Source organism: Arctopsyche grandis, chromosome 9 (genome assembly GCF_051622035.1).
Source record: "Arctopsyche grandis isolate Sample6627 chromosome 9, ASM5162203v2, whole genome shotgun sequence".
Taxonomy (NCBI): domain Eukaryota; kingdom Metazoa; phylum Arthropoda; class Insecta; order Trichoptera; family Hydropsychidae; genus Arctopsyche; species Arctopsyche grandis.
This window is the reverse complement of record NC_135363.1, coordinates 7609215-7624438: the sequence shown is the minus strand read 5'-3', so window position 1 is coordinate 7624438 and position 15224 is coordinate 7609215. Positions and strand designations below refer to the sequence as shown.

Below are 15224 nucleotides of genomic sequence, written 5' to 3'. Positions count from 1 at the left end.
GCCCCTTGTGGCGCCCCCTTTTGAGCCCCATGGGGCTGCGCCCCATGAGGCTGGGCCCCCCGGGCCCCCTTCGGGGCCCCACTGGGCTGCGCCCCTTGTGGCGCCCCCTTTTGAGCCCCACGGGGCTGCGCCCCTTGTGGCGCCCCTGGCGGGGCCCCATGAAACTACTCGCTTTGCGCCCCCGCGGGGGTGAATCCATTGAATCGAAAAAAACAAATCGGCGCCCATGGATCGAAAAAAAAAAAAAATCGAATCACGTGTTCGATGACGTCACCGATCTACGGACGACGACGACGACGACGAAGACGACGACGACGACGACCAAGGATATTTACATACAAAGTCTCTTTCCAAATTATAGATTAGATACATACATATGTTTTATATTTATTCAAGACTTCGAATCGTCTATTACGAATTTTCACATATATTTTTAGCAAATTTTTCTCCCTTACATTGAAATCCTTAATATTAACCAGCAAAATAGACTAGCGGTTAGCATATAATGCTTTGAGCAGAGTGGTCACGGGTTCAAATCCCACTGGTTTCTTCCGGCTAGACCTTGGATTTGTGACTCCAGGTCGATCGTTTCCTATCAGAGTTTACCAATTAATCCGATTTTCATTGAAACGATTCCAAAAAATTGGCAATCTTACCCATTTTCTCGCAAATCTCGAGTTTTCAGCAATCTCGAATTTCGCTGAATTGTATAAAATGCTGCAAATTTACAAATCTGACCATTAACGTATCTGTGAATCTTAATTAATATGTATTTATTTGCTGAATTTCGTTGAATTGTTTAAAAAATACTGCAAATTTACAAATTTGACCATATATGTCTATGTGGGGGGGAGGTTAATTGATATGTATTAAATTTGTATAATACTTGCATCAAATGTACAATGCTTCTTACCAGGACGGCTCATTGGAGTTTACCTGTTAGGCCTTCCTGGTATAGATTTAAAAAAAAATGCATAAATTTTATATGAAAACTATAAATAATACTGTTCGATAGATCAAATATGTACTATCAAATCAATATGACGGTTTAAATTGTTTGTGTGTAGGAGAATAAATAAAATATGCTTACAGGTAAATTACATCTGTGTGTTAAATCAAATCTTCTACCTTCACTGCAATCTTAAAGGTTAAATAAAATATTTAAATTAAAATTCAGGTACATTTACAAAACTAGTACAGAAATATACAATAACGTAAAAATTCACCAGCTGTATGTAGTCTGCATAATAATAGTTCATCATCTTCTTCAATATACGCATAATTAAACAAACACTGATTTTTGACACCATTTAGAAAGATATTAATTATTTTTAAAATTCAAATTAACTTTAAACAAAAACAAATGAAGTTATTTTTCGCGTGCGAAGGAAAATTTCAACAAAATAATTAAAACTATTATTAAAAACACACACTGAAATCACATGTATCACAATATGATAATTAACAAAACACGTTAATCTGAACAAAACAAATTTCTGATTTGCAAACAAAATAATACGAATTCGTAAACAATAAAACTACACATGAATTGCGATTATTTTTACTGAAAATTTTCAGCTTTATTCGCGAACAATATCACTGTATTGATTATTAACGATACAATATTTAATAAATAGTTGCAACGTTACATATTCGCGTATAATTTTTGCCTATTGTGAGGCTCGACCGTTATTCGTCAACTGAAAGAGAATTAAAATAAACAATTGAACTAAATCTATTAAATTCAAATGCAATATATTCATTTGAAATGCTATTTAAGCCCATGAAATTGTAACAGGCAGCTGAATATTCTTTGATCATACTATATTTACGTCAATTAAATCACAGAATTGTGTCAATTTCAAATGTTAAAACCCCTTAATTTTTATAATTTTCACAACCCTAAATAATATGTATATATGAACATAAATTATAAGAACCTATCAATTAAACTTAAACGTAATCAGAAAGTTTGTATGTACATACATGTATAGATTTTCACATGGTAATACGGTTAAAACATGCTAATTCCTTTTACTTGAAAATATGTACCTATACTTATGTATATATGTAGTTTTCAAAGCTGTAATTAAAAGTTTTCACTAATGTGAAAAATTCAGTGGTGTCACTGATATTGTATTTTAAACTCTGTATCCAATTGAAAAATATTATATATAAAAATAAATATATAAAGAGTATATAAAGGTAGTATATAAAGAGCCAAAAATCTATTATTTATTTATTTACTACTTAATAGTAGTAAATAAATAAATATAAGATTTTTGCCTCTTTATATACACTTTATATATTTATTTTATGGCTTAATAGCCAGAACAAAAAAATATATAAAAATATGAACAAATTTACGATCTCAATATAAACAATCCCTCAACCAGATCAGCATATTTTAGATTGAACAAATCCAAGTTGACAGAAATCTGATCAAGGAGCTTAATGCCCCATGCAACAAGCGACAAAACCATCAAATTGGTACGTGCCAGGAGAAGAAAACAAACTGAGTTGACTGAGTACATTGAAGCTCAATTCTACAAGAGTTTGAGGATTGCTTACCAAACCAACCAGTAATTTATAGAAATATTTTCTCAAATATACTCTTTGTTGTGACTCGAGAGAATAACAACTACATTTACGACCATTCACCATCCACAGCTGGATGAAGGCCTATCTCACACGCTTCCATTCATCTCTGTTTTGTGCAACTTTCATTCATCTCAAACCACACATTTCACTAATTGCATCCACCCATCTCCCTTGTGACCTTCCTTGCATCTTTTTATATTCTCTCGATTACCACTTCTTTCGTCCATTCATCTAGTTACGTGACCCGCACATAGACATTTCAATCTCTCCACTCTCTCCACTACATACATATATCAACTACTCATGTCACACTTCTCACCCAAGTATAACCAGCAACATGGACTACATGGTTAGCATATCTTGCTATGGTCAGTGTGGTTATGAGTTCAAGTCACACTGGCTACTACTGGCTAGACCTTGGTTTGTAACTAGGTCGGTCGTTTCTGATCAGAGTTTGCCAATTTTTCTGATTTTCATTGAAACGATTCCTGCAAAGTTGGCTTTCCCTCCCCATTTCTCTCGCGAAATCTTGAGTTATTGCGTTATATCTCAGGATTCGCCGGCTTTATCTCCATAGATGTCTCTGTGGATGTTTATTGTATAAATTCGTATTGTTGTATAAAAATAATTAGTGATCGTATTGTATACGATGTTTGCAATGTCTGACCATATACATATGTCATGTATGATTTCGAATTATGTAATAATTATGTATCTGTAATGACGAGTGTATATTGATTGATTAAAAAAAATTTTAAAAAAAGTATTCCGTTTCCTATCTATCCTCGTTATGCCGAGAATACAATGTTCCATACTTATTCGAGTACATTGGATCTTGTTTAACATTTTGAAACTTGGTCACCAAGTTTCTCATCTATTCTTTTTTCGTTATCACTTTGATACAAAACACATTGATCAAAGATTTTTTTTCTTCCGGCATCATGTATGTATGTTAAACTGATTTTACACTATCTTTTTTACTGAAAGTTGCAATGAAACTATTTATGTATAGGATTTCAATATATTGGCTATATTTCAAAATTGCACAAAATTTGTCACAAACTAAAACATAATCAAACGGTGCCGCCAATGGTTTTATTACTTTATAATGACATAAATTTGAAATTTTCCTCGTTAGCATTTTCATTAACCTTGTTCAATTCAAAATAGTTATACGTTTAATCGGGTTAATCTTCGTATACTGACATGACTCCAAGTGAAAACGAAGCCAAAAATCCTTTGCTCTGCGTCAACATAACATCTCTGGCTTTATGGGGTTTATTGCCATTCCAAAACGAAAAGTTCCTCAAGAACAAGCGTCTGCGAAGATTGCATTTCGTTCTCGGTTTCATGACCTTTATGATATTCATCATATTTGTTATAACACAATATATTGAGCTATTTTATGTCTGGGGTAATATCGGGAAGATGACCACGATTATGACAGTGTCCTGTCTGTATACTGTCACTATTTTGAAGATTTACACTCTATATGGAAACAGAAAAAAAATCTATTCTTTAATAGAAGATGTGTCGAAAGTTGAAATTAGCATTATTAAATACCAAAACAGTGAACTTCAAGATATACTACGAGGTTACATAAAAATGGCTAGAAGAGCCTCGTATGTTTTTTGGACAGCAACTGTTATCACTGCATTGGCATTTTTCACCATACCTCTCCTTGAGTATAGATTATCTTCAACCTATCACAGGATTTATGACAACGGCACAGAATATTGGAGCTATGTTAGACCAATGGTTTTCAGTTCTTGGCTCCCTTTTGATCAATATGCCTATCCCAATCATATGTTTGTCTACATTTTTCATGTCGCCATAGGATCTATAGGCGGTGGTTTTACATCTTGTTGGGATATGTTTGTAATCAGCATGATAGTGCATTCTATAGGGCAATTGCGCATATTGACAAGAAACTTAATTGAGATCACCAAACGTGATGTGGAATTGGACGAAGAACTTTGTTCAAAAATGATGAATGATGGTAAATTTAAAGTTACCTCAAAGCCTGAAGCCATTCGAAAGATGTGGGAAAATATACAGCATAAGAGATTGGTGGATTGCATCAATCATCACAGGCATATCAGAAGGTATACCCAGATGCAGAAGTGGAATTGATTTGATGTCTGATTACACTGCCTATTACAACTAAAAATGTTTTCACATTTCAGATATACCCACGACCTAAACATTTTAATGAGACCAAGTATGATGTCGTACTTTATATTATGCAGTTTGACGTTGTGCACCACTTTGTTTCAAGCAACTTTGGTATACTTTCTGTTTTTTAAATCGGAGTGTTTTCATTAAAATTTATTTCCAAGTATTTGGTGGTTCTAAATTTGATTTTAGTATGGGTTTAGTTTCAGGATGTTTTCCATGTTAGAATATGTCTTAGCTATGATGACACAACTGCTCCTTTTCTATTGGCACAGTAATGAAGTTATAATTGAAGTGAGTTTTTCATACTTACATGCATATATTTGTCATATCATATAATAGTTTATTTTATTCTTTGTATTTAAAATTTGACTGTAATTTCTATTTCAGGTGGAAAAACTCGCATTTGCATTATATAGTTGCAACTGGTTTGACGAAAATAAAAGTTTTAAGACGAATTTAATAATATTGGGAGAAGGATTAAAATTACCTATAAAATTTACCGTTGGACCATTTCAGACAATGTCGCTTCCTACTTTTGTTGCGGTATATTCATCACTTCCATAATTTATATAATATAAATTCTTATATATGTACATATATACATATGTGAGGCTACTACATATATCCTTCTCATTAGAAAACAGGATATTCAATATGGTAAATTTTAAATGATGTTTTAAATTTTTAAGGCTGATAATGTGTAAGTTTTTGGTTTGAAAGTTCATTCTGATTACATTAAGCATTACATATATTGTTTTCATTGATCATTTCAGTTTTCATTATTATACCCATATAATATAGCCACAGCGTATTTAGTAAATTAGTAGAGCTATTTCATAGCAGTTGAGAGGTCGTAGGTTCAAGTTCCGACCTAATACGCTGCTGGCGAGATCTTGTGATTATTAAAACACAGTTAATTAAGACCATCTCCTGTTAGAATTTTCAGATTTTTCTAGCTTAATTGTTGTGACAGATCTAATAAATCAGCATCTTCCCCTCCAGTTCCCTCGATAATTTGAGTTAATAGCATCTCGTATTTTTTGTTTTTCTACTTTATTTTTTTTTAATATTTGTTGCAAATTTGTTGTATACAATATCTTTGTTGTTTGAACAATTGTTAGTCTCTACTTATTTACAAAAATATGTGTCGCCTTTGAGGTAGTTCCTGCCATAGCACATACATGTGATGTATGTATGTACATATGTAATAAAAGTTTCATTAGATTTGCGACAGTAAAATTTTTAGTTTGAACTAAATTATGCATTTTTTTCAGATCTTGCGTGCATCGTACAGCTATTTTGCGCTTTTACGTCAAACTCAAGAAAAACAAAAAAATCATTGATTTAAATTTGTAACATCCATACCTAAATAACGTGTTGTAAAATTAAGTAAAACATATTTATTAATAAAAATACCTATATACTTAGCTCTGATGTATCGTCAGGATTACTTCATTAAAATAAATAAATATGTATGTGCATAGTATGATTATTTACATTTCTTTGGTTGATACTTTTTGTTTGAAATAGAAGTAATTTATTATTCTAAATAAATACAAACTTTTGCATTCATTCTGATTTCGTTATTTTTTCAACCCTTTTTTTAATTTTTGTTTTAATAAATACATACATACGTATGGATTTTTATTTATACAGAATAAAAAATATGATTATAACATATTTCGACTTGTTAAAATATGTACATATGTCTCTATCCACGTAGTTATTTTACATACATACATGACACAGTGCATTTATGTACAATCTGACTGATCAGAATCAGTCAACATGTATTCCGTATTTTTCATTGACTTTTTAAATATTATTCACAGAATATAGGTAGACTTATGTACATACAATGCGATTTGATTTTATTCACAGTACTGCTTTTCACTTTATTACACAGTAATATGAGTCAAGAAAAGTCAAGTCGTAATTCGAAACTCATTTCAATGATTCGCAATAGTATGGAATGTTAAGAGGGCTGTACACCCGAAACCTTAATTTTTTTACCGTTCCTTTCTTCGATATATATATTGAGTGTATGTATATATTGACTGAATGCGACAATATATATCAATATATATATATTGAGTGAATGCGACAGTTGCGCTTCAACCAGATAAAACGTATTTTAAATTGACAAAATCGAGGTTTCGTATTCTCCTATTTTCTTCTCCAAAACTGGACCAATTTTTAAAAAAATTTCATCATCAGTATGAGAAAGATACTTTCTGTGCATCTATCGGCTTATTTTTTTTAAATCGACCGTTAAATAAGCACGCTGGACTCGTTTCGTGGGTGTAAAAAAGAGGCGATTTTATAGATGTTTGGCGGCTCCTAGCTCCTATAAAAAATAATTAATCAAAAAAATAAAACGATAGATGCACCCCAATGGTGGATATCCATAGCATATTAAAAAATAATTTCTCTAGTGCCATAATTGAGGAAGGGAGAAGTATAGTACGTTTGTATGGACAAGGTGCTGCTGTTCAACCCTCTTAATATGCCAACACCCATTCGATGATATTTCATCGGGTACAACACTAGTTATGTATAATATAATCGATAATTATCTACTGATCATCTTCTGTTAATTATATGTATATAAAGAGAGTTTCAAAACATATAGAGGAAAATAAAAATATCTAGTTTCCTAAACAGAAATAGATTTTCAAAATTATATTGATTTTCAAAATGATGTAGGAAGTTCATAATTTATTGTGGCGTGTGTACATACATATGTACACATTATTAAGTACATTTGTTGACTTAAACTTTCGCCTAATAATTCGTTATAAATTCCCAATATGTGGATGTCGGTTTAGTTTCCAAAACTATGTACATACATATTAATAATTCAAAGCTTCCGATAAACAAGAGTTTACAAGTGCAATGGCGTCGGTGAAATTGTTATACTTTATATGATCACAAAATTGAAAATTATGTACATAGTATACAAAATATGCACGGCTCGAACAAAATTTTTACGCGGTTTATATTACAAATACCGAGTGAACCCGTGTAAAAACACTTGTATGATATAAATAAATAAAAAAACCTGTCATCGTCGTCATTGGGCGAAATTGACAAATAATTTTCAAATCTTACCACAAAGTACCAAAATTCACCACAAAACGTATATATTATACATATTACCAATATGTACTAACCAGTGGCGTAGCTACCGCGCCCGTAGACTCCGCAATGTGGGGGGGGGGGGGCGCCGAGACCCGGGGCGCCACGAAGCGCGCCTTTTTCACTGATTTTTTAATTTGTTCCGTAATTTTTTTGAATTAACTTTTTTAAAAACTTCTCTTATTTTTCAACCTATTTGTACTATATGTGTATGTACTATATGTACATATGTGCATACATTATTATACATATTTTGAATTCATCCTCATTGTGTAATTGATGTATGCCAATAGGGCTAGAAGACTGCCATCTTTTTCCATCTTTTGAACGTCAGTGCCACTTTTCAACCTATTTGCTGAGAATTTTCTCTTATCTATATACATATTTATATATATATATATATATATATATATATATATATATATATATATATATATATATATATATATATATATATATATATATATTATATATATATATATATATATATATATATATATATATATATATATATATATATATATATATATATATATATATATAATATATATATAAACGAATGTCTGTGTGTGTATCTCGAATAGGCTCCTAAACCACTGAACCGATTACGATGGAACTTTCAGGATTTGTTGTATGCATGTCCGGGAAGATTACTGTGAAAAACAAAACGGAAAAAGCGGGGAAAACGGGAATGAGTGTCATTGCAACGCAATAATTTTAAATGTGTTCGCTGACTGCGTTTTTCCTACAAATGGGAACGGGAACGAGAATGGAAACGGGAACGGGAACGGGTACGAGAACGGGAACGGGAATTTCATGCGTTATTGTGGCGTTGCAACGCATGCCGGGTTCAACTAGTTCTTGTATATATTTTTTCAATTTGTAAACAATAAAACAAAATTATTTGATTAAAACCAATAAAATTTATAAATTTTTCACTGTCACCATTAACAGGTGGGAGGTTTTGAAGGAAAATTCACCATCAGTTACTTTAAACAGATTGTGCACTGCTTGTTGGTCGTCCAGATTAAACTATTAATGCACTTCGATATATAGGTACATATACCGATACGTAAAAAAGGTATAAATTATTAATTTGGATAAGTTATTTTCGATATATAGGTACATATACCGATACGTAAAAAAGGTATAAATTATTAATTTGGATAAGTTATTTTGCTGTAAAGGTATAAGTTATTTTGCTGTAAGTAAATAATATGAATATATGGGGGGGGGGGGGCGCCTTAAAATATTTTGCGGGGGAGCACTAGGAATTCACGCTACGCCACTGGTACTAACACGATATTGAAAAGTAATAAAACGGTGACGCCAATGGTTTTATTACTTTCTGATAGCTTAAGTTTTGAGTGTTTCATTTACGTTGTTCAATAAATTCGAGGTAGACATACATTTAATCCAATTAATCTACATAATACCAACATGACTCCAGGTGAAAACGAAATTAAAAATCCTCTGCTTTGCGTCAACATAACATCTCTTGCTATATGGGGCTTGTTGCCATTTCAAACTGAAAAGTTTCTCAAAAACAAGCAACTTCGAAAATTGAAATTCATTCTGGTTTCGTAACCTATATAATATTCACTATGTTCGTTATTTCGCAATATGTTCAGTTATTTCGCAATATGTTCAGTTATTTGTTGTATGGGGTGATCTTGAAGAGATGACCATCAATATGACAGTGACTTGCTCATAGACTGTCTCTGTTTTGAAGGTATACACTTTATATGGAAACAGAAAGAAGATCTATTCCTTAATAGAAGATATATCTAAAACAGAAGTCAATATCATTAAACATCAGAGCAGTGAAATTAAAGATATACTACAGGATTACATATGAATAGCTAGAAAATCCTCATATTTTTTTTGGTCAGCAACTTTTGTTACTGCTTTGGCTTTTTTCGCCTTTCCTGCCCTTGAGTTCAGATTTTCTTCGACCTATCACAGGGTTTATGATAACGGCACAGAATATTGGAACTATGTTAGACCTATGGCCATACAATCTTGGTTTCCTTTCGACAAATATGCCTATCCCAATCATATATTCGTCTACATGTTTAAAGTTGCTATAGGCGCTATAGGCACTGGCTACATAGCTTGTTGGGATTTGTTTGCAATCACCATGATAGTGTATTCCATAGGACAATTGCGCATATTGAGGAGGAACTTAATAGTTATTACCGAACATGACCCAAAATTAGACGAAGAAATAAAGTCCAAAATCATCAGTGATAGTAAATTTAGAAACAGCTCAAAAACTGAGAAATCTGAAGCTGTTCGGAAGATGTGGGATGATATAAAACATAAGAGATTAGTGGATTGCATAAATCACCACAAACATATAAGAAGGTATAATAGAATTACGATGACACATTTTTAAAAAATAGATAATAACAACATATGCACACATCATGATTACTGATCACTGCCTCTCATATGACATCTCAAAATATTTTGGTTTTTCAGATATACCCACGACTTCAACATTTTAATGAGACCTAGTATGATGGTATACTTTATACTAAGCAGTTTGACTTTGTGCGCTACTTTATTTCAAGCATCTGTGGTATTTCTTTTGTTCTTGATATGATTTATTTTTCATAAAATTTGTTTTCTACAAGGCTTTAAATGAATTTTATTCTGTTTTAGAACGGTCTAGGTGCTAGGTCTATTCTCATGTTAGAATTCATCTTCATGGTGTTGACCCAGCTGCTGTTTTTCTATTGGTTCAGCAATGAAGTTATAGTTGAAGTACATTTTTCACCATCCAATTATAAAGTCCTATTGTCGTTTGATTTATATAATTTTATCTTAATTTTCAGAGTGAAAGACTTGCATTTGCATTGTATAGTTGTGATTGGTTCAACGAAAACAAACGCTTCAAAATGAATTTTATGATATTGAGGGAAGGAATAAAATTGCCAATCAATTATACTGTTGGACCTTTCAAGACAATGTCGTTACCTACTTTTGTTGCGGTAGTTTTGAATTTATTTATTTATCACTATAATACAATTAAAATAATTAATATTTGTATAATTTATTGTGAGATGTGAAATCCTATATGCATACCTCACTTTAAGCTCGACATGTTATATTATATGCTTTTTTTATTTAAAAATTTATATTTACCATGGTTACGAGTCTTTTGTCCATATTCGTACACACGTACTCTATATAAATGTAATACATTATAATATAATTCGTATATTTACAAATATATCTATGTCCATATACATATTTTTTTTATATTTTCATCATCAAATATAATCAATTTTAAGAGAGATTTTTAGGTTTAAATTAAAATAGTTCTTTGATATCGCCTTACTTATTTATGAACATACATATGTATATATGATTTATTTATATTATGTATTTTTCTTTACATCCATGTTTCACTAATAAAGTTCAACAGTCTCAACGGTCTTGTTTCTCACGTTTTATATTTCATTGAATATTGATATTGATATAACTATATATATATATATATATATATATATATATATATATATATATATATATATATATATATATATATATATATATATATATATATATATATATATATATATATATATATATATATATATATATATATATATATATATATATATATATATATATATATATATATATATATATATATATATATATATATATATATATATATATATATATATATATATATATATATATATATATATATATATATATATATATATATATATATATATATATATATATATATATATATATATATATATATATATATATATATATATATATATATATATATATATATATATATATATATATATATATATATATATATATATATATATATATATATATATATATATATATATATATATATATATATATAGTTATATATATAGTTATATATATATTTATATATATATATATATATATATATATATATATATATATATATATATATATATATATAACTATATATATATATATATATATATATATATATATATATATATATATATATATATATATATATATATATATATATATATATATATATATATATGTATAACTATAAGGTCACAAGTTCAAATCAAGAGTTTTATTAGGTTTCCTGTCATTTACATTTTAGTATAAACTAAATTAAGATTTTTTTTTTAGAATTTACGTGCATCGTATAGCTATTATGCTCTTTTACGTCAAACTCAAGAAAAACAAAAAAAACATTAGTTCATTTACGAAATTACCACAACAATGTTTAGTGATATAATGCAATAAAAATAATCTGTATTAATTATATTGTCTGAAAATACATACTAGCTTAACATACTATCTGATTTAATTATTTATTTAATCCTAATTTTATTTCATTTATAAAATATACATTGCTATTTTCAACCTTATTTCTGTATTCACATTTATGTATGAGAAGATAATTAAAAATATATATATAAAAATAGCTTCAATAAGATGAGTATGGACACTATCTAGAAGACTTAAATTTATATTAAATTAAAAATTACAATTTACATTGATATGGCAATGATGCGCAGAGGCTTCTCTTAACCCTTTGAGTTCTGACGTCTTTTCTTTTAAAAGCCCGCCACGCTGAAAATTTTGCCAACATTTCCAACTAGAATTATTTAGAAATCTAATAGAAAGCAGGTATAAAAATTGTAGCTAATCCAAACATAACCTAGATTACTACCCTAGATAACTACCGCCGAGAGTTTTGTAAAGGTGTGTTTATACTCTTTAATATAATGTTACGTACGCCGCGGATTAAGCGAATAGAATCCCAGAGACTGTGTGACCGACCATGGGACAGGATTATCTGTAACGGATATCTGTTAACGGATTAACTACATAAATGCATACCGTGAGACCGGTGTAAGTGGTTTTAGGGATTAGTGACAAGCTAAGTGCATGAAAGCTAAACAATGATTGCACTTCTCATACCGTGGGAATACATATCCGAATACGTGACTATACAGTAGGTAAGCAGATTAGACGTCCTGAGAGATCTACCCCTTATAAGGCGGTACGTAGGCGATATCATGCCATTCTGGACTTAGCAGTGACACTGCGTGTATCTCCTGAATCATCAATAAACGCTGTGAAACGACTGTTGGCCTTTTTACTTGGATCCTCCACCCACCCTTACGCAACAATATCTTCCAACAATATCAAATAAACAAAAGAAGTCTAATAATGATTGTATTTTTACTTACCTCCTTTATGTTTTTCCAAAACTAGCTCCATCTTCTTCATTGTTGTTAAAATGTAATGCTCACAATCTAAATACCAAGACACAATCTAAAATACTCAGCAGCTAGGGTTTCCATCGGGAAATTCTACTACATGGTTATAAATTCAGAAAATCCGGTGTAAACCAGTCTTTATAAACGTTGACAAATGAATAACACGGATTACACGACCCATGTTCAATCCTTTTTTCAATGCTACCTGGAAAGGCTTAGCGGTTAGTATTCTTGTTTACTGTGTACATGCTTAAAATACAACGCCTATCGGCGTTTTTCAGTTCCATGGACTTGTTGGCAAAATGTCGATCGGCGTTGGTCAGCATTCAAAGGGTTAACATATAAAATATGAGTATAATAAGTGTGAGTGATTTCAAAGAAACCAATTAAAAATCTTTTAAAAAACCGATTACTTCAAAAAAATCACAAAACTCTATCTATTGATTCTTCGTATTATGGATAAAGCAATAAAATGTAGTCAACTTGTAAATTTTGATCACATATGTATATACATATGTATGTATGAGTGTATTTAAGAAAAATTCGAACTCTAAATATTTTCAGATAGGATGGATTGCTGTAGTGATTTACTAAAAAAGTATACATTAATTAATTGTGATAAATTTTTGTACATAAAACCAGCAATTATATAATATAATAAGTTGACACAAACTTTCATCTACATAATTATACGTTACAAATTCTTAATATATGTGGTATGTATATTTGAAAGTAGGTTTAATTTTCAAAACTATAATTAAAAGTTTCCAATAATGTTCACCACCTCAGTGGCGTCCATGAAATTAATTTTTGTCATACATATGTTTATCAATTTGGAAAATGATACATAGTGAGAAACTCTGACATCCAATCGTATTTAATTACACTAGGTACATATGTAGGATTGTTATGAGTGAAAATGTTACATGTCGATGGTCGGACTTATAACACTGTTCGACAAATGACGACTCTTTTTTTAGTTCAGAGACGAGATATGACTTTTCTTATAGATCTATGCCCAGTGAACATGAATCTGGTAATAAAAAGTGTTGATTGGCTTGAGATTCGGAGATATATGTGTTTTTTAAATCGCGCGATTTTTCTATATCTTGGTGTTGTTCGGTCGATTTCTCAAAATCTGTTAATTTCCTGTTCAAAATTAATATTGGAATCTATAGTCGGGTATTTTATCTTTCATTTGCAGTACTTTTCAGTTTTCAAATCTCTCTAAGTAGTCGTCCAGTTGAAATCGAAAGTCAAAATTACGTATTTTTTCCCACTGTTAATACTATATTATATTGAGTATTTTCTATTGAAACATGTTTATTAGGATAGTGTTCTGGCCACACTTTTTTTTGTTTTCGTTTAAAAGGGTTAATTGGATGTGTGCTGAATTTTAAATCTGTAAATTTACGAGCAAAAAATTCGTATTAGTAGTTGTTGTTGGCTGAAGAACACGAAATTGTTAATTTCGTGTTCTTCAGCCTCTCGAAATACAGTGATTAATGTAATAAAAAATTTTTTTTTTTTTATTTTATTTATATAATAACATAATCAATTACAAAAAAAACGTTGAACACTACATACATAGAAGCTTAGCCAACTAATGTGGTTGTAATTGAGCAATATACATATTATATTTTTCATTGTTGATTTCACATATACATAAACATCAAGTTCGACAACTTAATTTAATTCCCCATTTTCCATACATTTAATTATAGCTAGCACTTTTTGGTGCACAATACAATGCATGCGAATTGTTTCATTTTCACAGTCTTCGTTAAACAAATTTAAAAATCCCTTTCTTTTCACAATTTTACAAATATTTTTTTGAAATATTACTCTGTAAAGCGTTGATGGCCGCAGCAAATATCTCTGATGGCCGCATATGAGAACCACTGATCTACAGCCTGATCCACTGTTGGATGAAGGCCTCTCCAACACGCTTCCACTGGTCTGTTTTCCGTAGTGAAAATATAACTATACGCAGTGAATATGTAATCAGATATTATTTCACTGAAACGTCAGTGT

At 30.4% G+C, this 15224-nt stretch overlaps 2 protein-coding genes and 1 pseudogene across 2 annotated transcripts; all 3 read left to right on the top strand.

Moving 5' to 3' along the window:
- The first annotated feature begins 3807 nt into the window (after positions 1-3807).
- Positions 3808-4734, top strand: LOC143917257 (uncharacterized). Its single transcript, XM_077438739.1, has one exon. It carries the CDS (start codon positions 3808-3810, stop codon positions 4732-4734), a length of 927 nt encoding a protein of 308 aa, XP_077294865.1.
- A 59-nt stretch (positions 4735-4793) lies between these two features.
- On the top strand, positions 4794-6260 carry LOC143916651 (odorant receptor 10-like). Its single transcript, XM_077437847.1, has 4 exons — positions 4794-4887; positions 4969-5070; positions 5167-5322; positions 6054-6260. Exons 1-4 carry the CDS (start codon positions 4813-4815, stop codon positions 6120-6122), a joined length of 402 nt encoding a protein of 133 aa, XP_077293973.1. The 5' UTR covers positions 4794-4812; the 3' UTR covers positions 6123-6260.
- Positions 6261-9540: 3280 nt separating this feature from the next.
- On the top strand, positions 9541-12159 carry LOC143917256 (odorant receptor 10-like; annotated as a pseudogene).
- Positions 12160-15224: the final 3065 nt, after the last annotated feature.

Excerpts from the sequence above, each read along its gene's own strand:
- LOC143916651 (XM_077437847.1), top strand. The coding sequence starts at position 4,813 with ATGAGACCAAGTATGATGTCGTACTTTATATTATGCAGTTTGACGTTG. Across the intron at positions 4,888-4,968 it reads CTTTGTTTCAAGCAACTTTG|TATGGGTTTAGTTTCAGGAT; the intron begins GTATACTTTCTG and ends ATTTGATTTTAG. Across the intron at positions 5,071-5,166 it reads GTAATGAAGTTATAATTGAA|GTGGAAAAACTCGCATTTGC; the intron begins GTGAGTTTTTCA and ends TTTCTATTTCAG.
- LOC143917257 (XM_077438739.1), top strand. The coding sequence starts at position 3,808 with ATGACTCCAAGTGAAAACGAAGCCAAAAATCCTTTGCTCTGCGTCAAC.